At 52.2% G+C, this 24,285-nt stretch overlaps 2 protein-coding genes across 11 annotated transcripts; one reads left to right on the top strand and one right to left on the bottom strand.

The window, feature by feature from the left end:
- Nucleotides 1-57: 57 nt before the first annotated feature.
- On the bottom strand, nucleotides 58-15,128 carry Mboat7 (membrane bound acylglycerophosphatidylinositol O-acyltransferase MBOAT7). 8 transcript variants are annotated; one of them, XM_015989424.3, is made up of 8 exons: nucleotides 14,756-15,128; nucleotides 14,040-14,118; nucleotides 13,806-13,935; nucleotides 13,199-13,325; nucleotides 10,042-10,201; nucleotides 7,377-7,737; nucleotides 5,471-5,647; nucleotides 58-1,097 (listed from the first exon to the last, which is right to left on the bottom strand). In XM_015989424.3, exons 2-8 carry the CDS (start codon nucleotides 14,113-14,115, stop codon nucleotides 707-709), a joined length of 1,422 nt encoding a protein of 473 aa, XP_015844910.1. In that variant the 5' UTR covers nucleotides 14,116-14,118; nucleotides 14,756-15,128; the 3' UTR covers nucleotides 58-706. The 8 variants fall into 8 exon arrangements, with proteins under 8 accessions (XP_015844910.1, XP_015844911.1, XP_015844909.1 ...); XM_015989425.3 differs by having other exon boundaries at nucleotides 14,742-15,128; XM_015989423.3 differs by having other exon boundaries at nucleotides 14,746-14,991.
- Nucleotides 15,129-15,229: 101 nt separating this feature from the next.
- Tsen34 (tRNA splicing endonuclease subunit 34) lies at nucleotides 15,230-23,697 on the top strand. 3 transcript variants are annotated; one of them, XM_015989434.3, is made up of 5 exons: nucleotides 15,230-15,245; nucleotides 17,690-17,936; nucleotides 18,091-18,337; nucleotides 18,471-18,728; nucleotides 23,150-23,697. In XM_015989434.3, exons 2-5 carry the CDS (start codon nucleotides 17,694-17,696, stop codon nucleotides 23,335-23,337), a joined length of 936 nt encoding a protein of 311 aa, XP_015844920.1. In that variant the 5' UTR covers nucleotides 15,230-15,245; nucleotides 17,690-17,693; the 3' UTR covers nucleotides 23,338-23,697. The 3 variants fall into 3 exon arrangements, with proteins under 3 accessions (XP_015844920.1, XP_006996094.1, XP_042125728.1); XM_006996032.4 differs by lacking the exon at nucleotides 15,230-15,245 and adding an exon at nucleotides 16,836-16,974; XM_042269794.2 differs by lacking the exon at nucleotides 15,230-15,245 and adding an exon at nucleotides 17,429-17,562.
- The last annotated feature ends 588 nt before the right edge of the window (nucleotides 23,698-24,285 follow it).

A 24,285-nucleotide genomic window follows, 5' to 3' on the forward strand; every position in this document is an offset into this window, starting at 1 on the left:
AATCCGGGCTAAGTGTACTTTGGTGGTCTGTCGCTCACAGATACACTCACAAACAGATGCTTGTGTAACACTTTATTGGGAGAGATTTATACATTCTGATCTGTCACAGGCCAAGGTTGACACTGGGTGGCAGGTTGTTTGGGGGCCCAGAAGAGGCTCAGACAGGAGCTACTACTGTAAGAGCGAGTTCCCTTGGGGCTGTTTACTTGCACCTCGGCTTCTCCTCCAGGATCTGTAAGTTCATGGTCTCTGAAATACTGGTTTGATGATAAAAACCAAGAAGAAAACAGGAAGGATGTTCCTCCCCTTTCCCAAAACCTGGCCCTGAAGCTCCTGCCGCAATACCAGGGAACCCACAGGGACTTTGTCCAAGATGATACATGACCACTGGTCCGTGCCTTTCCATTTTGGGAAGTGTGGCATTTTGAATACCTGAAGACGGTTGCAGAGACAGGGACAGGAGTGGACAGTAATACCCTGATGTCAGCGGAGGGCGGTTTGGAAAAGTCAGGATGCACTGAGCACCCGGGAGAAGGGTACCCCTAGCTTTGTTTAAGTCAAGAGGCAGGGGATTAGCTGGGAAGAAGGAATCCTCTCCAGGCTCCGAATCAAACAAAGGATTCTTGCTGGGAAAAGGAGAATATAGCCCGGTTCACGGAATTCCCAAACAAAGCTTGAGCTGGCTGGCAGGCCAGCACAGCACAGCTCACTCTTCCCGGAGCTTTTCCCTGGCTTGGCTGCTGGTGGCCTGGGAAGCTGCCTTCCTCTTGCTGGGGCTGCCCCCACCCAAAGCAAGCCCCAGCCCCAGGCAGGCCAGGGCTAGGAAGTGGATCCAGAAGTAGATGGAGGCCCAGTACCGGAGCGTGTCGGCCATGGAAAGGAGCACGAAGCCCATGCACATGTAGTCGTAGGCACGCATCTTCAGGAACCAGTGGACCCAGTCCCAGGCTTGCTGGCCCCTGGGGCTCAGATGACTCCGCAAGGCTGACTCCAAATAGCCCTCAGCGGCCAGGCACAGCGGGATGGTCATGAAACTTAGGTAGTAGCCAGGGTGGAGGCCATGCCAATAGGCGCTCAGCAGCATGGTCCAGGCACTCCTGGAGAAAGAGATTGAGTCAGGACACAGAAGTCCAGGCTTCAGTCTCTACTGTCTCATGCCCTCCTCCCTCAGACTGAGGAGTTCAGGACCACTCATCCTTCTTGAATGCGGGAAGTCAAGGAGGCTTTGAGGGTTTTGATTGTTACTGGGGATTGAACCCAGTGCCTTGCATACACCAGGCAATAATGTACTACTAAGCTGCATCACCAACACTCTGAGACAACTTCTTCTTTTTCCAGACAGGGTTTCTCTGTGTAGCCCTGGCTGCCCTGGAACTCACTCTGTAGACCAGGCTGGCCTCAAACTCAGAGATCCTCCTGCTCCTGCCTCCTGAGTGCTGGGATTAAAAGTGTGTGCCCCCACTGCTCGGGTACAAAAAGTAAATCTTAAAAAGAAAAAACTCTCTGATCTTAAACTAAACAGAGTCAGGTTTGGTTAAAGTATTTGGATGGGAGAAATAGGAGTTCGTAGGACCTTCTCATCTGCATTAGAAACTCTTTAGGTAAACCAGGCATACTGTATACATCGCTGCAGGAGGAGCTGGAGAGTTGGCTTAGCTGTTAAGAGCATTTCTTGCTCTTGCAAAACACTCAGGTTTGATTCCTGGCATCCACATGGTGGCTCACAACAGCCTGTAACTGCAGTCTCAGGGCATCCAATGTTCTCTTTCTTACCTTCCTAGGCACCATGCAAGCGTGTGGTACACATACATATACTCATGCAAAAACACACGTAAAATATTGAAATAAATAAATTCTAAAAAATAAAAAATCTCCAGGGATGGTCCACCACCTTGGTGGACCCTAAAGTTTGATCTCTCTCTCTCATTTTTTTTTTTGTTTTCTTGAGACTGGGTCTCACTATGTAGCCTTGAACTCATATAGAGATCTGCTTGCCTCTGCCTTCCAAGAGCTGGGATAAAAGGTGTGCACCACCATGCCTGGCTTGTTCACTCTCTTACTAAGAGATTTAATTCCCAAACTATTTTTTTAAATTTATTTTTATTATGTGTATGGGTGTTTTGTGCCTGTGTGTATGTCTGTGTACCATGTGCATGCCTGATATCCTCTGAGTCCAGAAGAGGGCTCCCCTGGAACTGAAGTTACAGACTGTTGCCAGCTGTCATGTGAGTGTTGGGAAACCAAATTCAGATCCTCGGCAAGAGCAAGTGCTCTTAATGACTGAGCCATCTTTCCAAACCTTACTTCCCTAACTTTTCAGTCCACAAATTCAGGCTCTGACCCTCTGCTAAGGAGGACACAGAATGAAGTATTTTCTACTTCCTTCTCCAACTGAGCAATAACCAGTGCTTCTTGTAAGATAATGAGCTCCCAGATCCTTTTTTTTGTTTTGTTTTGTTTTTGTTTTTTGAGACAGGGTTTCTCTGTGTAGTTTTGGTGCCTGTCCTGGATCTCACTTTGTAAACCAGGCTGGCCTCCAAGTCACAAAGATCCGCCTGGCTCTGCCTCCCGAGTGCTGGGGTTAAAGGCGTGCGCCACCACCGCCCAGCACTCCCGGGTTCTTTTCCTGCTTAGGGACTCGTCTCTGACACACCAGCAGACTGCAATGACAGAACAATGCTGACTGTACTCTATGATGGGGGGGGGGGGCACTATGGACACACAGAAGTGCATCTTGTGTCTCCACCTGCAGATGCCCCGGAAATCTCTCAGCCATAGCAAAAATGTCTCCTCAAGTGGGGTACAGTTTAGTGGTTGTCCTGTTGTTGTTTTTTTTTTCTTCCCCTTTAATTAAATTAAATTTTGTCAATTTGACACAAGCTAGAGTCATCTGAGAAGACAGGATCTCAATTGAGAAAATAACCCATCAAATCAGCCTATGCAAGTCTGTGGAGCATTTTCTTGATTGGCGATTGATGTGGAAGGACCTAGCCCACTATGGGCAGGTGGTCCTGGGGTAGAAAGGGAGCAAGCCAGTAAGGAGCACTCCTCCAAGGTTTCTGCTTCAGCTGCTGCCTTGACTTCCCTCCACAATGGACAACTGGAAGCTGAAGTACACCATTTCATCCCCGAAGCTGCTTTTGGTCCTGATGTTTTATCACAGGAATAGAAACCAGAACTAAGACAGTAGTGGAGCCCTTGCCTGGTATGCTTGGGGCCCTGGAAACTAAAAAAGTCTCCAGACATTGTCATATGTCCCCTGAGGGTGTAGCACAATTACCCTTAATTGAGAATAAGTGATAAATAGTGGGGTGCCCTGGGCTTTGACCTGACCCCCAGGGTTTTAATAGTATCATCTGTAACTGGTAACACTCAAATGTCCTTCTTTAAAAGTCAAAAGTTGAGCCTAGGCTTGCCTCAAACTCCTGATCCTCCTGCCTCCACTTTCCAAGGGCTGTTATTACATATGTATACTACCAGCTGAAGTACATCCTCAGCCCACACCCCATTAACATTTATTATTTGCCTATGTGTGTACACGCTCGTGTGCCATGCAGCAGTGTGTGGTGTTCAGAGGACCACAAGCTGGAGTCCGTTCTCTCCTCCCACCATGTGGGTCTTGGAAAAGAAACTTGGGTGGCCAGGGTTGGTGGGGAGCACCTTTACCAGTTAAGCCCCCTCACCGGCCCTTTTTATGGCTGTTGTTTTCAGATGGTGTCTCACTTTGTTATCTAGGCTGACTTGGAGCTCATCATCCTCCTGCCTTTCCCCCGACAGTGCAGTGAGCACTACCTCACTTGGCTTCCGTGTCTTCGTCCAACACCTTTTCCTTAAGTGCCAGCATCACATTACCATCTACCTCTCCAGTGACACCTGATAGTCTTCAAGTTCACGAGATGGAACTCGAGGCTTGTTTCTCACCCACGTCCCAACAGATTCCTCCTGCGAGGTGTCCCCCTTTTCTGGAAAGGCTTTCCTGTGCCGTGGGTCACCGACAATCCACTGCCTGGGCAGCAGGACCCCTTCTGCTCTGTTCCTGCTGAGCCCTCTTCCTCCCAGAGCCTGCTGAGGAACTCCTCTCCATCACCCCCATCTGGATACCCAAAGGCTCACATTCACCTTCCTGTTCTACCTCCGCTACCCACACCCCCTCTGTGTGCGTTCTCGATACAAGGCCAGAGCAGATTGTTTCTTCATTCTTTTGTGATGCTGGAGATGGAATCCAGGGCCTTGTGCACACCAGACACAGAGTACATCTTTGTTTCTTTAAAGATGTGATTTCACTAAGTTGCCCAGGATGTCAACTTCCTGCTTCAGCCTCCAGAGTGCTGAGATTATAAGTGTGTGCTACCAAGCCTGATTCAGAGTGAATTTTTTTTTTTTGAAATTTTAATTGTGTGTGTGCATGTGTATGGTGGAGGTTATGCATGTGAGGGCAGTGCCTATGGAGGCCAGAAGAGAGTGTTTGATCCCCAGGAGTGGGAGTCACTAGTGACAATAAACCGGATATGGGTGCTGGGAACTGAACTAGGGTCTTCTCCAAGAGCAATAAGCAATCTTAACCATTGAGTCACCTCTCCAGCCCCTCACAGTGGATCTTTAAACCACAGTTCCCACAATGCCCAAGGAAATCTAGCTCATAAGCTGCCATCACTAACTACTTATCAGGAAATGGTACCTCTGTGTCCACTGATCACATCCGGCAGTTTGGAAAAGGCTGAGTGTTTGCATTGCAAAGAAACAAAACAAAAAACCAGAAGAGGGAAAACAGTTTGAAAGTTAGACTGAGGAGTGGTCTGCAGCTCCCACCGCTCAGGCCACGGAATGGGCTGAAGCCACCACGGAGTGGCCAAGAGCATTCTGCAGACACTTGAGCAAAACGGAAAGAAGGTGGATGGAAAAGAAACAGTTAAAAAAAGACGTTGGCCGGGTACGGTGGCACAGACCTGTAATCCCAACACTGAGGGAGCAGAGGCAGGAGGATAGCTGAAGTTGGAGACCAGTGTGGTTTATGTAACAAGTCCAGAACAGCCAGGGCCATAGAGCGAGACCTTATCTCAAGAACAAAACAAAAAAGCCCCAGCAAGAAGCCAGGCATGGCAGTGCACACCTGCACATGAAGACATGAAGATCGGGATTCTAGGTCATGGGTGGCTACCAATCTAGATTAAGGTCAGCCTGGCCCACATGAGGCTCTGCCTAAAAACAAACACAGACTGCCAAAACAGCCCAGTGGGTAAAAAGCCCTGCGGCTGGATGACCTGAGTTCAATCTCCGGGACCCAAGAATGACTACATTGTTGAACGAGCCTCACCTTAGGCCCAGAGGATTAACCTTAGCAGGCCCAAGAAACTAAAACTTCTATGAACCCCAGGACTCGGGGCTCAGCTAGAGAAGCCCCTGACTACCATGGGACCTAGTGGGAGACGATGTTCTGCACGGTCTCTGATATTAGGTGGGGCTCCCTCACCTCAGAACGTAGGAGCGGGCAGGTGCGCTCTTGTAGATGTACTGTGCCAGCCACCACTGCACCGTCATGTTCCAGTACCGCATGCCATCCCGCACCCGCACGCAGAAGTCTGTGCCATAGCAGTCGATGTTGCGGATGGTCTCATAGTCATACTCCAGGGAAGCTGCGTCCTCCGGACTGAGGGGGTGGAGGATGAGGATGGGGGATGGGGACAGACACGCAGCTCAGCCAGGCCCCTCCTGACATCTGCTTCTGTCCCAGCCCGTTGCTAAAGAAAGGGTTCTGGACAGGCGACAGCTCCCCCTCTCTCCGGGTGTGACTTTCGAGGGCAACAGGGTTGGATAGGCCAGAGGGGGTCAGGGGGGTGGGGCAGAGTTCACTAATAGTGGGGTGCTCTTGGTAACTAGTGGGCCCTAAATCAGCCACAAAAAGCCTTGAAAGGCAATCAATGGTTGCAAAGCTATCAAGTCCACTGGCAACCAAGCTCAGTATCTTGGGAACAGTTTTCAAGTATGGTCCCTTCTGAACTGTGGGGCAGAGCAGCTACCAGGGAAGTATCCACTCTAAAAAGGTGGTTCATGGTTGCTAGGGAGATATTCTAGGCCTTGTGACTCTCAATGATCTCTGTTGCTAGGGAAAAGGCATTCCTTAGCAACAAGGCCCAGGCTGTTCAGAAAAAAAATCTTCCAGAACAGGCCTCTTTCCTGGTCCCTGTGATTGTTCGAGAAGTGTCACCTCCTGAAATATCAGAGGTTTCCAGGTCTCTGACGCCAACACTGTTAGCTATAGAGAAAGCTGCCGGGCCGATGTGAACCTCCATTGGCTTCTGGACATGGGAGGGAAGGCATCCTTTACCGGTGGGACTTGCAGACTTAAAACAGCATTGAATCTCTGCCTGACTTCTCTGCACAATACTCTCTCTCTAGCAGCGGGGGGGTCCACCCGTAGTTACTAGGGCAGCGGTACTAAATCACATCCTGGGAGTGTCCTTACCCCAGCGAGGTGTGGCCTATAGTTTACAGAGAGGCTGCTACCCCCCCCCACCCCCCCACCCCCGGTTGGAAGGCTGACAATGGATTCTAGAAACAGAGATTCAGTTCATTGCTGGTTGCTAGGGATACCATTTTCCTATCATCAAGGCATAAGTGTTAAGAACCCGGTAGTTACTAGTTCTGTGACTCACCCAGCAATGACGGTGCTGGGTTTGGGGTAGCCTTACTAGGAAAGGGTTAAGCCTCGGCAATGGTGAGAAGACCTGCAGTTGCTGAGGGGTTGCTGGGGGCGGTGCTCTCCTCGGCTGGGGAGAGAAGCCGAGGCTGTTACTGCCTCAGAAACAGGGCAACTGGGAGGGGCTCTATGCGAACATCCCACGGTGAGGCAGTTCAAGGGGTAGAGTCCACAGCCACAAACAGCAAGGCTAGCAGCAAGGAGGAAGGGGCCACGGTTGCTAGGGATATAGCTTCCTCAGCAGAGAGGGGCAGTTCAGTTGCTAAGGAACTGCTTCCCTAGCAACAGAAGGTAGACCCACTACTACCAAACGATCATCATCGTAGTATCTCCAGCAACCAGGAACGACCTGGTTTGGGGGGGTGACACTTCCATGGCAACACAGGGTAGGCATGTGGTTGCTAGGATACCGTTTCCCTCTCCCTAGCAAAAGAGGGCAATTAGCCATACTGAGGGGTGACAAGTGCTAGCAACAAGGGGCAATCTGTAGGTACCAGGAACACATAGTTTCCCTAGTGGCCAGGGAAGGCAGGTGACAGTCACCAGGGGGGCAATAGGCTGTCAACCACAGCTGGTAGCCCTACACCCAGCTCCCTGCTCTCCTCCCTACTAGGGGCAGAGCCAACCCTTGGTGGTGGGGCCTGCTGGGTCTTGGGAAGCCTCCCTCCCGCCGCCTGACCTGCTGGGGGGTGGGCATTGGAGGGTGGGGCCACCCCCGGCCCGGGCTTTGGCAGCCACGGGGTAGGCCCCGAAGCCCGCGGCAATGCAACCGCACTCGGCCGCAATCCAGGCCACGTAGAAGCGCATGCGGAAGGCGAAGAAGACCGGGATCATGTAGAAGAGGCGGGTGGGCAGCGGGCGGGCGTAGAAGGCATCCTCGCGCACGGCTTCCAGTGGGAAGAGGTGGGAGGACAGCAGGAAGAGCAGGCCAAAGAGCGGGGCCGGCCAGGCTCGGCGCAGCAGGGGCCTCAGGCTGGGCACGGCCCCCGGGAAGGGCTGCTCCAGCCAGTCCAGGTAGGTGCGGTAGCGGAAGAACGGGCCTGTGGAGGGTGGCAAGGAGCGAGTGGTTGGAGGCTGTGCATCTGCGCCGACTGGGGGATTGGGAGGTGAAAGGAAGAGGATGCAGGGAAGGGAAAGGGGGAAGGGGAGGAAGAGGAGGAGGAGTTGAGGACAGGAGGTCTGTGAACAGAGAGGGTGAGGCTCAAAAATACAGAGAAAGGAGAGACCTAGACAGCTGAGGAACAAGGCCAAGGGAGAGGACAAAGTACTCCAGAGGAGGGGGAAAAAGATGGAAAACCAGACCAGGAAACCACGGTAAGTTTCCCTGACAAGGAAGAGCTGGTTCCTGACCCCTTTTCCTAAGCTCCCTCTGGATGCTGAGCGGGCTTGGGTGGTGGAGGGAGACAAGCAGAGAAAGGACAGTTGAGGTTCCTGAGGTACCATGGGGTTTGGACCAGGGAGCGTCCATGGGGATTGAAGGAAGGGATGGATGCTGAAGCCCTGTGTGTTCACCACGAACCATGAGTGTGATCCCGTTTACATGAACCGTCTTTACAGACAGAAGTCATCCGTGGTTTGCAGGCATGGAAGAGGTTTGGTGTTGATGACTAGAGGTTAGGTGACCCCTTTCCAGAGAGGAAGCTGTTCTGCAAACACATATGCACTGGTGATGGTTTCACAACTCTAAGGATCTATAGAAGGCAGTGAGCTGGGCACTGTGAATGGATGCATACATAAATAAGAGCTCCATAAGGCTGTACTGAAAAAAAAAAAATCAGGCCTGGGGAATATAGGTCAGTGGTAGAACAGTCACCTACATAGGCTCTGGGTTCAATCCCCAGCATTGCGCACAACAAAAACAAGCAAGGGATCTGGCAGGCATGATGGCGCATGCCTGTAATCCCAGATCCTGAGTTCAGTTAAGACCAGCCTGGACTATACAGGGAGACTCTGTTTCAAACAAAACAAAGGAGGCTGGAGAGTTCAGTAGAGTGCTTACTGCTCTTCCAGAAGCCCCAAGTTTGGGTCCCAGCCTGCATGTTAGACAGTTTATAACTGTAACTCTGGTTCTAGGGGATCCAGCTCCCTCTCCTGGCCTCCACACAGAGACAAGCAGGCACACATACATATACATATATTTTAAAAAATAAGTCAAATCAAACAAAGCAAGATGGTTTAGTGGGTAAAGGCACACACACACACAGAAGTGATCATGTGATGGCAGATGAGAACCCACTTCAGAGCATTGTCTTCTGACTCCACATGCACATCAAGGCATGCATGCATGCACAAATACACACAGACACACAGACAGACAGACAGACAGACAGACACACACACACACACACACTGAAAAAAAAGGTCAGCCAGACAGTGGTGGTGCACACCTTTAATCCCAGCACTTGGGAAGCAGAGGCAGGCCTATCTCTGTGAGTCTGAGGCCAGCATACTCTACAAAGTGAGTTCCAGGACAGCCAGGGCTATTATACAGAGAAAGCTTGTCTCAAAAACAAATAAAAAAACAACTCGCCCCCCCCAACTCAAAACCCAAACCAAACAAAAAATTCAAAAACAAAGGAACAAAGCCAAAACCTATGAGGTAGGTCTGGAGGTGTAGCTCAGTTGGTAGAGTACTTGCCTAGCACGCCCAAGGCTCTGGGTTCAGTCCCTAGCACCTAATGAACCCACCATAATGACTTTCTGATTCAGGTCACATGACACACTCCTGTAGTGTCCCCCTATCCAGGAAGCTGAGGTAGGAAAATCAGAGGTTCAAGGCCTACCTAGGAAACATACAGAGACCTTATCTCAAGATAAAAATTTAACTTGGGAGGCAAAGGCAGGCAGAACTCTGTGAGTTTGAGGCTACCCTGCTACACAGAGAGTTTTAGAATAGCCTGGGCTACATAGTGAGACCCTGTCTGGAGCAAAACCAAACCAAATGAAAAGGCTGGGAATCTAACTCAGTACTTGAGCATTTGCCTGGCATATACAAGGTACTAAGTTCAATCTTTAATACTGTGGCCCCAGCCTGCCCCCCACAAAAAAGAAATGTTTTCTGAAAATGAAAAATCCTGAGCTGCAAGTATTTGCTTTCTGGATGGTAGAAACCCCCGGCTTACATGCGCCTATCTCCTTTAGTTCTTCTATTGGACCCCGAACAGGTGAAAAGGAAGCAATCCTCCAGGGTTAGTTCCCACAGTAGACAGACATGTTCAGGACAGGACAGACAGAGCTGACAGAGAACAGGTAGCCTGGGGCGGAGCAGGGGACATAAAACAGGAACAGAACTCTGGGTAGGGTGGGGCAGAGGGTGGCCCAGCAGTGCTGGGCAGGCCACTCACCTGTCATGATCCCCACGTAACAGTAACTATAGCTGAGGGTCTCCATCAAAGAGGGGACCTCAGGCAGGAGGCCCAGGGTGGGCTCCTTGCTGAAGCCGGCGGCTATTTCCTTCCTCTGAGCCAGATGCAGCTCCTGGACTTCACTGGCCAGACTCACCAACTGTGGGAAGAGAGAGGAAGACGCGGACCAGTGCCCCCAGGCCATCTTCACATCCATTTCATTTCAGCCTGTAGCCAGGGCTGAGCTCCCACCTCATGGATGGCACTACACCTCCAGAGTGGTGGAAGGAACCTTTAGTTGGTGGCCATCCCCAGACCTTCCTCTTCTATTTTTTTTCTTTCTGCTTTCATCCAATTCCACAGCTTGCCTGCAGGCTTACCTTCCTACCTTCCTTTCTTCCTTCCCTTCTTCCTGGTCTAGGGTTCTCACACAGGACCTTGCGTATGCTATCCGAGTGCCCTAACACTGAGCCACATCCCAGGTCCCTCTCCCCCTTTTAAATTTTAAAACAAGATCATACTAAGTTTTCTAGGCTGGTCTTGAACTTATAATTCTCCAAACTTGCTTCCTGAAGAGCTGAGATTATATATAGGTCAAGCTTGTTCCTTTTTAATTTATTTTTATTTTATGTGCATTGGTGTTCTGCCATGGGTGTTCAGTCTCCTGGAACTGGAGTTAGAGACAGTTGTGAGCTGCCATGTGGGTGCTGGGAATTGAACCTGGGTCCTCTGGAAGAGCAGTCAGTGCTCTTAACTGCTGAGCCGTCTCTTTAGCCCCAAGTTGTTCCTTTCTGACTGCACTGGGTAGGGGTCAGGAATGAGGATGTCCCAACTGCCCTTCCAGATCTACTCTACCTATTTTGGAGAGAGAAAACTCAAAGGCCACATCTGTGTCTGCCTGCTTCCTGCTAGGCTCAGCGGACAGAGCCCCAGCAGACAGAGGGAGGCAAGAGAGGGAAGCAGGGCTAAAGATGGTTTCAAGGGGTGGGAAGGGGCTCTAGAAAACGCTTTTCCCTTCTGGGCTCCACAACATACAATTCTTTCCCTAACCCAGCTACTGGGCCAGGTTTTGTTGGTGGTGGTTTTTTTTTTTTTTTTTAACAACTCTGTCTCCCTTCACCAAGCCGCTGTCAAAAACAAAACAACAACAAACATCAAAACCCTCAAATCATCCTCAAAGCAACATGTCCCAAGGTGGGTCTGAGTCACCTGCTTACAGCTCACAGTGTATTATCAAGCTGCTTTCATAGTCATCTAGCCTTGTTTTTTCTTCAGAGTCTTATATAATCCAAACTCTTCTCAAACTCACCATGCAGCTAAGGATGGTCCTGCCTTCATCTGAGTGCGGGGCGTGCACCACCACACTAGCTTTTTTTGTCTTTAATACATAGTTTCATTTTTGTGTCTCTGTGTGTATGGACTCTGTGTGTAGATGCCAGAGGCCAGAAGAGGGTATCATCTCCCCTAGAGCTAGTGTTACTGTTCTTTGGGAGCCCCTCAGTCTGGGTGCCAGGATCCGAACTCAGGTCCTCTGGAAGAGCAGCACTCTCAACCATGGAGACCTCTCTCCAGTCCAGTTTTTCTGGTGGTGTGTTTTTTGTTGTTTTTTTGGGGGGGTCTTTTTGAAGGGAGGGTGTTTTTGTTTTTGGAGACAGGTTCTCTCTAAGTAGCCCTGGGTGTCCTGGAACTCTCTATGTACACCAAGCTGGTCTCAACTCACAGAGATCCACCTGTCTCTGCCTCCCTGGGATGAAAGGCATGTGCTACCATGCCCAGTTTATATATATTTTTTAAATGCTGGTATTACATCCATGAGCCATCATGCTTGACTCTGACAACAGGATCCTATCTCATCTCACTCCATCCTACTTAATTCTCCCAGCATCCATGGCAAGTTATTATTGAAGAGGTGGATTTGCTGTATCCTATCTCCTGGCCAGCAAACCAAAAAAAAAACCAAAACAAAGAAACAAACAAACAAAAAACAAATAAACAAAATGAAAAACTTTCTTCCCAAGGGATCTCAGCCCCCAATAGGAGGAAGTTCCATATTCATCATGGCCAGCAAAGCCCTTTGTGGCCTAGCTTCTGCTGCCCATTCAACTGCATGTTATTCAGAAAGGGGACCACAAGCATAGTCTGCAGCACCCAGCCCGTTCACATCCACGTGTGCAGGTCCACACAGACCCTGAAAGGCTCTTCTTCCAACTCATAGCTGACCCATCCCTGCCCACTGTGGAGTTTGTCGTAAGAACAAAGAAGTCTGGAGAAACCAGTTCTCAGCCTGGCAGGACTGTCCAGGCCTATGTTGCTGGAGCCAAGAACATAGCAAGAGCTCTTGTGGTCTGGGCTAGGAACTGAGGACCAATCTCTTTTCACCCTCTTCCTAGGTGGTGGTCAGACCCAGGGCTAAGAATGTAGTATAGTTGGTTGTGTGCTTGCCTAGTGTGCTTGAGGCCCTTGGTTTGATTCCCTAGTACCACATAAACGAGGCACAGTGGTACATGCCTACAATCCCCTGGCACTTGGGAGGTAGAGGCAGGCGGATCTCTGTGAGTTCGGGGCCAGCCTGGTCTACATAGTGAGTTCCAGGACAGCCAGGGCTACACAGTGTAACCTTGCCTCGGGAAGAAAAAAAAAATAGTTCAAAGTCATCTTTCTTTGAGGCCAACATAGGGTGCTACAAGAGACTCTATCTCAAGACCAAAACAACAAAACAAAACAAGACCTGGTAGTCCCAGCTGTGTGCCCTTGGGCCAGATACCTTTTCTCCACAGTGGTATTTCCTCCTTGGAGGATAGTCTGCTACAGACTGAAGAAGAGCATGTTGACAAAGCATGCTGGGTTGGCACATTCTAGGTGAGCCAAGTGGCCTGTGATAGAGCACTTGGGATATCTCCTGATGCTGGAATGAGTGGAGAGGTGAAGACTTCTCCGGAGTATGTGAGAGGTGAACTCTGTCCCCAGAGAGAGGTGACGTTGCAAGCTTAGGGTTTGTGAAAGATTTACAAACTAATAATAATAATAATAATAATAATAATAATAATAATAATCCATAGCCCGCTCCCCACTATGAGAAAGTCTGGGAGGAGAGAACAAGAGGCTACCTGTCTCCCAGGCAGAAAAAAAAAAGGCAGTAGCGTTTCCCAAGTCTCACCTTCAGTGTCAACAGCAGCTGGACAGCATTGGTGAAGGGCGTGGGAGTGGGCAGGCCCAGCAGGCTGAGGGCTCGGAAGAAGAGGAGATAGGAGAAGGTCCAGGCGAGAGCCAGGGCATGGCAGGAGCTAGGACAGAGGTGGGAAGTTATCGTGTTGGGTACAAGGATGATCTTAGTTAGCCTCTGCTTCCTTCTCCTGAGTGTGGCTTCATACCCCACCCCACCCCCCATTCAGACAGAAAAGAGAGGGAGAGGGAGGACTGGTGGATGGCAGGCAGGGACAGAAGAACACAGCCAGAGAGAAGAAAAGAATGAGAGGAGTTAAGAGGGAAGCTTTGTGGGTGAAGACGATATCTCAGCCCTCTGTAAGATCCAGAGCTCAAGACTGGGTTACGAATGACCATCATGTGGATATTCAGGACTGGGGCAAATACTCGGGGACAAGAAGGTCCAGACCAAGGTGGGAGAGGAAGAAAAACGGCCAAGACACAGAGAAAGGCACATGAGATGAACAAGAGGCTGAAAGAGAAGAAATTGGAAGACCCAAAGAGGAAACAGGTTGCTGTTGCTCTGCATCCTCTTTTCTTTCTCACCACCTCGTTCTCACCAGGGCTGGGCCTGAATGAGGGCCCAAGTTCCCAAGATGGTGATCAGAGAATGCAAAGTGTGGGGGCCGCAGGTGAATAGGGTGAGCCCCAGGCCCACAGCTGCTGCCCCCCATCTCTTCAGCCCAGGTCCTGAAAGGAAAAGGTAAAGTATAAGCCCAGAACCTTCAGGCGGGGGTGATCCCCACCTCCGCTCCCTCACCCTAATTTTCCACTGGGCACGGAACCTGACTCACCCGCTTTCTTAAAGAGGAAGCCGATAGGGACGGAGATAAGAAGGACCATTAGATATGTCCATTCTTCGGGTGTCATGGTCTGGGTGGAGGAAGGGCTCACAGTGAGAACCAGTATTCCAGTCCCTTCCTCTTTTCATAGTAGAATCCCCTGCTTTTGAGAACCCAGGCCTCCAGCTCAATCCCCCTTCCAGGACCCAGGAGTCAAGGCCCCACCCCAACCTCCGCCAATGTAGAAATCAAAAGTGCTTCTCCTACCCTCATTCAAGACCCAAACAACCAGACACCTTCAGGCACGGAAAACAATCCTTTGCAAGACCCTTCTCTAACAGCCCAGGAATCCACATCGCTTCCACCCTCCTCTGAGTACACAGGAACCCTTTAGACTGCTGTCTGCATCCCCATTCTCCCCTACGTCTCAGAGGACCGAAGAACCCACCCCCACTCAGCCCGGAAGAACCCAGCATTTAGCATCCACCTGTCTTCAGAGCTCTGGCCTCCTCTCCAACCCAGACCCTGGAGAGATGGCAATGTCTCATCTGCAGGCTCCCTCCGTAGCCCAGCCCCGTGCAAGCCCAGCGTGGATCCGATTCCGCCCCAGCAGATCCACAGGCGGTTACGCCACCCAGCCGGGGACCACGCTCTGGCCGCTGTCCCCGCACCCCGCCACCCTACGATCTTCGGCGACGCGGCCACTGTACATACCCACCCCGGCCCACCTGAACCGTCAGCCGGCCAGGAGGCTGCGGAGGAGCCCTCTTTCGCGATCGCCTCTGCTCGGGCCACGCCTCCCCCAGATCAGCACGCCCCCGCACGGCCTGTTTCCGATGGTGCCGACAGAGCTGCGCGGTGCAGGCCCCGAGAGCGGCTCAAGTACGGGATACAGCACCGTAGGAAAAGAACCCAGAACACCAGCGCACGCCAGGATGCCAGCCGCGTTCTTTCAGCGAGGCCCGGGGGCAAAGAGCTGCCAATACGCGAGGGGGGCGGGGTTTCGGGTTAGAGAGGCGGGGCCAAGCCTTCGAGTCCGGAGGAAACGGGTTGAGACTGGAGAAGGAGAGGAGGCGGGACCTGGAGCACGGCGTTCGGAAAGGGGCGGACCCTCAGCTTCGGGTCCCTTCGGGCGCACTCGGTCGTTCCAGCTGACGGCGTGGTGGTGGGGCCGCGAGCTTCGGCTTACTTCGGAGAGAGTCGCATTTTAAAGTCACGGTTCGGAATTAGATAGATGCGTTCTCCAACTCGGCCGGCCCACACGCCTCGGCGTGTTCCGGAGATAGTGGGTTCCAAAAGTCGCGGTTTAGCATTAGGCGGGTTCACCGACGCAGCGCGACGTGGGCGGGGCCGCGCGCTTCGGCTTACTTCGGAGGTGGTCGGGATCAGGCGGGGTGGGAGGTGTCAGAGACCAGCAGGATGTGGGCGGGGCCGCGCGCTTCGGCTTACTTCGGAGGTTGTCGGGATCAGGCGGGGTGGGAGGTGTCAGAGACCAGCAGGGTGTGGGCGGGGCCGCGCGCTTCGGCTTACTTCGGAGGTGGTCGGGATCAGGCGGGGTGGGAGGTGTCAGAGACCAGCGGGGTGTGGGCGGGGCCGCGCGCTTCGGCCTACTTCGGAGGTGGTCGGGATCAGGCGGGGTGGGAGGTGTCAGAGACCAGCAGGGTGTGGGCGGGGCCGCGCTTCGGCTTACTTCGGAGGTGGTCGGGATCAGGCGGGGTGGGAGGTGTCAGAGACCAGCAGGGTGTGGGCGGGGCCGCGCGCTTCGGCTTACTTCGGAGGTGGTCGGGATCAGGCGGGGTGGGAGGTGTCAGAGACCAGCGGGGTGTGGGCGGGGCCGCGCGCTTCGGCCTACTTCGGAGGTGGTCGGGATCAGGCGGGGTGGGAGGTGTCAGAGACCAGCAGGGTGTGGGCGGGGCCGCGCTTCGGCTTACTTCGGAGGTGGTCGGGATCAGGCGGGGTGGGAGGTGTCAGAGACCAGCAGGATGTGGGCGGGGCCGCGCGCTTCGGCTTACTTCGGAGGTTGTCGGGATCAGGCGGGGTGGGAGGTGTCAGAGACCAGCAGGGTGTGGGCGGGGCCGCGCGCTTCGGCTTACTTCGGAGGTGGTCGGGATCAGGCGGGGTGGGAGGTGTCAGAGACCAGCGGGGTGTGGGCGGGGCCGCGCGCTTCGGCCTACTTCGGAGGTGGTCGGGATCAGGCGGGGTGGGAGGTGTCAGAGACCAGCAGGGTGTGGGCGGGGCCGCGCTTCGGCTTACTTCGGAGGTGGTCGGGATCAGGCGGGGTGGGAGGTGTCAGAGACCAGCAGGGTGTGGGCGGGGCCGCGCTTCGGCTTACTTCGGAGGTGGTCGGGATAAGGCGGGGTGGGAGGTGTCAGAGACCAGCAGGGTGTGGGCGGGGCCGCGCGCTTCGGCTTACTTCGGAGGTGGTCGGGATCAGGCGGGGTGGGAGGTGTCAGAGGCTAGCAGGGTGTGGGCGGGGCCGGGTCCTTGGGCTTGTTTCGGATCCCTGAATATATTTCATGTCCCCGCCAAATGCCGGTGAGGCCAAAAGTGTTGGCTTGACTTAGGAAATAATCGGGTGTGAGTGGACTTGGTTTAATAACGGAGGAGGAAGGCGACAGGCGAGATCATCCGTAACGGGGCGGGGCCTCCGTGACTCGTGGGCGTGGGGGTGGAGTCAAGAGCGATGACCCCCCGCAAGGTCCCACGTTCAGAGACCCAGGGGCAGTGCGAGCTCCCCGCAGGTTTTCTGCCTTGCTGACGCGACGGGGTGACGGAGGACGCCCTACGTCGAGCCTGCTCCGCCTCCGCCGAGAGTGTGGGCCCGGCGCTGACTTGACTGCCGCTGCCCGGGGACAGTGCGGCAGGCCGAAGGGGAGCCGAGGCGTCTGCGGCGCCCGCCCAGAGCGCGACTGAGGGCTCCATCGCGTGCGCGAGCTCCCGAAACTGGGTAGGGAGGGCGCGGGGCCGCAGCCGGAGGACTGGCGGGGAGCTGGCTGGGCCCGAACGCCCAACCTCTTGCGACTCGGAAGGGGTGGCGGATTCGCCCGAGCCGGGGATCACCCTCCGGAGGGCTGGAACGCTTGTGTCCGGGGTGGGCAGGGCCCCCCGGTGGGGCCCCGAGCCGAGGATGCTGGAACCTCGAACGGCTTTGCGCAACCCAGGGACTGGGTTTCTCTTGCAGCCGGGCCGAGCGAATGGGCGGGAAAGGCGAACCTCGGGGTTCACCCGAAGTGGGAGGGGCCGGGCTCCCCGTCTCCTAGGAGAGGGTGGGGCTTGCCTGAGCAGACCGCCGCTCCACGTCCAGGTCCCGAGGCTTGACGGACACGCCCGAAGGAAGACACGCACTCTTGCGGAAAAGGGCGGTGCGACCGCCGTGGCGGCGGGAGGTCTCCCCGAGGAGACGTGATGCGGGGGCACGCACCGGCAGAGACGATGGCCACCGGGCGCTGAGGGGGAGCGGAGCGGTGGGACCTGCCCGCCAGGCGTGGTCTCTGCACGGTCCTTCCGGGCGGGGCTCGGCCCCGGGGGCGCGCAGGTGGCAACCCCGGCCCCGCCCCGCTCGGGATCAGGGGCGGGGCCTCGCTTGCACTGGGGCGTTGGAGGGCTTCGGTCGGGTCCGCGGGGCTGCTTGGGTGACCGCGTCGCCGCCTCCTACCCTGCAGGAGGATGCTGGTGGTGGAGGTCGCTAATGGCCGCTCGCTGGTGTGGGGAGCTGAGGCGGTGCAGGCGCTGCGGGAGCGCTTGGGAGTCGGGGGCCGCACGGTGGGCGCCCTGCCCCGCGGGCCCCGCCAGAACTCGCGCCTGGGCCTCCCGCTCCTGCTGTTGCCCGAAGAGGCCCGGCTCCTGGCCGAGATAGGCGCCGTGACGCTGGTCAGCGCCCCGCGTCCGGATCCCCGCAGCCATGGCCTGGTAAGAGGCGAAAGGCCCTTGTGGTGGGAATGCCTGGGAGGGCCTGGTCTGGAAAGGCGCTCTTGGAAGGTTGTTAGCAGGGTCGGAATTCCCGTCTTCCTAAGGGATCGCAGGCAGTGTGTGCCCTGGGGTTCCAGCTAAGTTTGCTTCTCAGGCCCTAGCATCGTTCAAACGCCAGCAAGAGCAGAGTTTCCAGGAGCAGAGCACTTTGGCCGCCGAGGCCCGTGAGACCCGGCGCCAGGAGCTCCAAGAGAAGATCGAAGAGGGCCAGGCCGCCAAGAAGCAGAAGCTGGAACAGGATTCAGGGGCGGAAGAAGGCCAAGAAGCCGGTGGAAGCGAAGCTACCCAAGCTAGTGAGACAAGTGATGATGGCCAGGCTTCTGCGGAGCAGGAGGGAGCAGGTGAGAATAGGGTTCGGAGTTCAGATTTGGGGCAGGAGGGAAGGAAGCTTTGGGGGATTTTAGTTGGGTTTTTTTGGGAATGAGGAGACCTTGCCTTGTGCATTCAGTAAATTCTTCTCTGCACCTCCCCCAGACTCCTCATCTCCCCAACCAGGGCCTTCAAACGGGGTGACCCCCTTGCCCAGGTCAGCCCTGCTCATCCAGCTGGCCACTGCCAGGCCTCGGCCTGTGAAGGCTAAGCCTCTGGACTGGCGTGTGCAGTCCAAAGACTGGCCCCACGCTGGCCGTCCTGCCCACGAGCTGCGCTACAGCATCTACCGTGACCTCTGGGAGAGAGGCTTCTTCCTCAGCGCAGCTGGGAAGTTTGGCGGCGACTTCCTGGTCTATCCCGGTGAGTTGAGGTTGGGGCTCTAGTGGCCGTCCCTTTCCTGATGGTCTTTGTCCTGCATTTTTCTCTCTTGTGTCACCTCTACGCCCTAGGGACACAGAAAAGTACAGCAAATAATGTGAGAGTTCTCCTGAGCTCCTGGAGGGTAGTTTAATAACTTGTTTTGTTTGAGACAGGGTCTCATTATGTCGCCAGGCGAGCTTGGAATTTGCTCTGCTGCACAGGCTAGCCTTGGAATGCAAAGTCTTCCTTTCTCTACTTCCCAAGTGTTGGGATTACAGGCTTATGTCACAACAGCTGGCTTGGTTTAGTAACTTTCCATAAGTTCTCTGTGTGATCTAGAAGATTGGCTTAGAAATGCTTGCAAGTGTTCACAGGACATAGGAGCACATTTGCTGCAGGATTCTTTATAGGTTTGAAAGATTAAAAGCAGCAAAGTCACTAATAGGTTGGAAACAAAACATAGCAGTTAAGCCAGAGAGGTGGTCTCTTCCTTTAATCCCAGCACTGGGGAGGCAGAGGTACGTGTATCTCTGAGTTCCGGGCCATCCAGGAGGCATAGAGACAGTCTCAGAACAACAGCAAGAAAAACAACAACAACGAAACAGTTGTCTGAGAAACACAGGCGTGATTATCGAAGAATTGAAGTGTAGGATTGTAGCTGGGTATGGCGGTACATGCCTCTAATAAGCGGAGGCATAGTGTAGGATTGTAGCTGGGTATGGCGGTACATGCCTCTAATGATAAGCGGAGGCACAGTGTAGGATTGTAGCTGGGTATGGGGGTACATGCCTCTAATGACAAGCGGAGGCATAGTGTAGGATTGTAGCTGGGTATGGCGGTACATGCCTCTAATGATAAGTGGAGGCACAACCAGTTTGAGGCTAGCTTTGGCTACATGATACCCCATCTCAACAAAGAAAAAAAAAAGGGTATGATGGCCATACCTATAATCTTAGCACTTGAGAGTCTGAGACAGGAGGATTGCCACAAGTTTGAGACCGATATAGGCTACATAGTGAGTTCAGGCGAGCCAGGGCTGGGTATCAAGACCGTGTCTGAAAAAAGAAAAAAAAAAAAAAAAAAAAACACAGGGTTGCCAGGTGGCGGCAGCACACACCTTTAACCCCAGCACTCAAGAGGCAGAGGCAGGTAGTAGATCTTCTGAGTTCAAAGCCATCCTGGTCTACAGAACGAGTTCCAGGACAGTCAGAGCTACATAGAGAAACCCTGTCTCGAAAAAAAAAAAAAGGTAGGGTCATGTATGTGAAAAATACAATCAAAAGTAAAATGACAGGTGGTTGAAAATGTGTGGTGGATTGCGTGTTGATACGGACATGCAGGTGCATGCATGCCATTTAAGTACCATTGATCGTTGAGGTTCTAGCTAGGTCTGAGTAAGGTGATATGGACCTGTATCCCCAGCTCCTTGGGAACCTGCAGCTTAAAATAACTACTTCAAATCAGTTAATTACCTAATACTATACCTTGTTTGTTTGTTTTTTGAGGTAGGGGCTCATCTGACTGGCCCAGAATTTGCTGTGTAGACCAGGGTAGACTCGAACTCACAGAGCCTGCCTCTGCCTCCCAAGTGCTCAGATTAAAGGCGTGCACCACCATGCCTGGCAATCTCAGTTTTTTAAGATTAGGTCGACTGTGTAACCCTGACAGGCCTCAGACAGAGATCCACCTGTCTGTCTCTAGAATGCTGGAATTAAAGGCATCTGCTTACCACACCAGGAATTTCTTTTCTTTTCATGCAAAGTCTCACTATTGAGTCCCAAGCCAGTGTCTAGTTCACTACCTAACACAGTTGGAAGCATCTTCTTGCCTCGGCCTCCCTAGTGCTAGGATGGCAAATGTGTGCCACCACACCCAGCTCTAATTCTACACATTAAATTGAACTATAAGCGAAACCGTTTGTTCTTTTCTTGCCTCTTTTACTTCTTTTTAACAGAGTGGTACATGTAACCCAGGCTGGCCTCAAACGTTGGAGTGCTGAGGTGATTAAAAAATGCATAAGCATTCAGGCCTGGCATAGACCAATTAGTTCTAATACGTCAACATTTCTAAAACAGTACTCAGTGTACGGGACACTGAGAGAATCCTTGTCTCCTGTGAAATAGTGTCCAAAGCCTCAGTCACTGTAATGCTTCTAAGTTTATTTTTAAATTTTGCCTGAGGCTCAAAGTTGCTAAGCCTCCAGGAAAACAGTTACGGGATTAGTTCCTCAAGCATATTGATGCACCCTCTCAGCTGGTGGGAGCCTTTTAACAGCCAGAGACTCTGGCTTCTGGCGAGGCTCTTGCCAGCAGCCCAGCTGCCAGGCAGGGATGTAGCAACAGTCCCCTTCGAATGCCACAGAGTCTCATGGTTTAGATTCTCATCCCCTCCCCTCTCTTAAAGAGTGTTCCTGTGTGTGTGTGTGTGTGTGTGTGTTAGTATGTGTGCATGTGTGTGGTTGCACAGGGAGACTAGAAGATGGCATGGATACTCCTGGAGTTGGAGTAGGCAGTTGTGAGTTATTTGATGTGACTGCTAGGAAGGAACTGAACTTGGGTCCTCTGGAAGAGTGGTAGGCGTTCTTAATCGCTGAGCCATCTTGCCAGCTCTACATTTTAAATTTCCATTGCCTGTGATTCACCCTCTTATAGTCTTATTCAGATTTCTATCCTGCTCATTTAGATTCACCTATTGAGGGACAGACTGAGCTGTTCAGTAACTAAAGCCCTCCGAGGGCCTCTGCTTATAGAGCCCGTGGCTGGTGCGCTGTGCTGGCAGAGCTAAGTATTTGCAACAAGGCCCACAAAACTTTCCTGCCTGGCTCTTTTTTTCTTAAAAATCGTATTGACTTTTTTTTGTTTGTTTGTTTGTTTTGTTTTTCTTAGACACAGTTTCTCTGTAGCCCTGGCTGTCCTGGAACTAGCTCTGTAGACCAGGCTGGCCTGGAACTCAGAGATCCACCTGCCCCTGCCTCCCAAGTGCTGGAATTAGCAAAGGACTTTAATTTTTGCTGTATCCTGTTATAAAATCGTTTTTTCTTTAGCCTAGTAGAGTCTCAGACTGGTTCCGTTTTTGTTTTGTGGTTGCATTACTAGGGATCAGATCTTGCCTGTGCTCCATAAGTGGTCTGCTAATGAGCTACACCCCAGCACTTGTGGCTTATCTTTTAATCTTGACTTTCTTTTTTTTCTCATTTTTTTTGGGGTGTGTGTGTTGTGTGTGTGTGTGTGTAAAATGTCTTTCTGTGTGGTGCCCAGGTTGGCCTTGAACTCCTAAGCTCAAGGAGTCCCTAGCCTAAGCCTCCTAAGTGCTTGAGGTTACAAACATGTCTCGCCATATCCTTTAATCGTGATATTGCTTAGGCTTATAGGTGTACCTTGTACCACAGAAGTTATTATTCTGTGCTTTCTATTCTGTTTTTTGGCAATTGTGAAGCCATCTTGGGCCATCAAAACCAACCTGGGCCACATGAAACAGCTGTTTCAAAAAGGGAAAAAGAGGGCTGGAGAGATGGCTTAGCAGTTAGGAGCATTGACTGCTTTTCCAGAGGACCCTGGTTCAATTCCCAGCACCCATATGAGCTCACAACTGTCTGTAACTCCAAGACACCCTCACACAGACATACATTCAGGCAAAACACCAATGCACAGGAAATAAATAAATGTGTGTGTGTATATATATATATATAGAGAGAGAGAGAGAGAAGAGAAGAGAAGAGAAGAGAAGAGAAGAGATCCTTAAGAGTGGAGGTGTGCCAGGTGTAGCAGTGCACACCTTTATTCCTAGCGCTTGGGAAACAGGCACGCAGATCTCTGTGGTTTGAGGCCAGTTTGGTCTATATAGTGAGTTCCAGAGCAGCCAGAGCCACATATAGAGAAACTCCGTGCCCACCCCCCAAAAGTAGAGTAGATGGGTCCAAGGGTATGTGTTTCAAAATATTCAGTGTTTGCTGCGATGTCCATGAAGCCCCTAATTCCAGCTACTCAGACAGGAGAATGAGAATGCCAGGGTTAGGGTGAGTGTGAGCTACGGGGCAAGTTCAAGACTAGCATGGGTGCTAGAGAGATGGCTCCATGGTGCTTTTGCAGAGGACCCAGACAGATCTGGTTCCCAGCACTCACATGGTAGCTCCCAACCATCTGTAACCCCAGTTCTGTGGGTTACCCTAGTCCTCTCTTCTGGCCTATGCAGGCACCAGCCACACACATGGTACACATACATGCATGCAGACAAGCAAACACTCATATACTTAAATAAATAAACAAATAGGAAGTGGTAGAGTACTTCCTTAATCTACACAAGGCCCTGGGTTCCATACCCAGCACACAAAGGAACCCAAAATGCAGTAAGCAGAAGACCCCTTGTCAGTGTTCCAGCCTCTGCAGACGGGAACTGCTAATGCATCTGTCTCTTTCCTCCAGGTGACCCGCTGCGTTTCCACGCTCACTACATTGCTCAGTGCTGGGCTGCTGAAGACCCCATCCCACTTCAGGACCTGGTCTCTGCCGGCCGCCTGGGAACCAGTGTTAGAAAGACCCTGCTTCTCTGCTCCCCTCAGCCTGATGGGAAGGTGGTCTACACCTCCCTGCAGTGGGCCAGCCTGCAGTGAGCTGCAGGAGACCGAGGGAGGTGTGGCTATGGTGAGGTGTGGCTGTGGGTCGCAAGAACCCTTCTGGATGGTCACTCCAGCTTGTCTGCACATGGAGGCTTGTGCCCTGCCTGGTTAGTTCCGATTCCAGAGTTTTGAACACTACATCCGTTCTAGTTTTTTTTTTTTTTTTGTTTTGTTTTGTTTTGTTTTGTTTTTTTCCTATTTTAAGGCACTTAGTAGCTGTGTTTTGTATTTCTGTTTCCATACTGTGAGCTTGTTCAGAGTTGAGACTGCTCTTACTTGGCTTTTCTGTTTTCTAGAGGGCAGTTCTCAATACATTTGTTGAATAAATGTTTGTATTTTGAGTCCTTACAGCAATCTTTGAAATGTGGAGTTTTTATTCCTATATTCAGATGAAAAAGGGGAAGGGGAAATGACTTGCTCAGGGTCACAAAACTTATAACAACTACCAGGCCTGGGGCTTTACGCTTGGTCTTTCTGATTCAGCAGTCTGCCTCTTTGCATCCCACTAAGTTTTGCCTTGAAGATTTTTTTTATTTATTGTATATATATACATGTGTATGTATGTGGGCACGAATGTGCCATGGAACATATGCGGAGGTCAGAGAAGAATTTGAGAAAGCCTGCTCTATTCTTTTTACCATGTGGTTCTCAGGGACCGAACTCAGGTTATCAGACTAGCCACCAAGCACCTTTAACTGCTGAGCCATCTCACTGGTCCCCTTGAGATTGCTACAAACCGTTTCAGATGCATATAAAGGTTATAACTAAAAAATGTTGCATGAGCTGGTTGTGGTGGTGTATACCAGTATAGTAAGATAGACTGAGGAGGCAAAGGCAGGAGGATCATGAGTTTGAGGCCTGCTTGGGCTACACCTTTGGGGCTATAGAGATGGCTCAGTAGTTGAGCTTTTCCAAGGGACCTACGTTCAGTTCTAAACACCC

The sequence above is a fragment of the Peromyscus maniculatus genome, chromosome 1, assembly GCF_049852395.1.
Source record: "Peromyscus maniculatus bairdii isolate BWxNUB_F1_BW_parent chromosome 1, HU_Pman_BW_mat_3.1, whole genome shotgun sequence".
Lineage (NCBI taxonomy): Eukaryota > Metazoa > Chordata > Mammalia > Rodentia > Cricetidae > Peromyscus > Peromyscus maniculatus.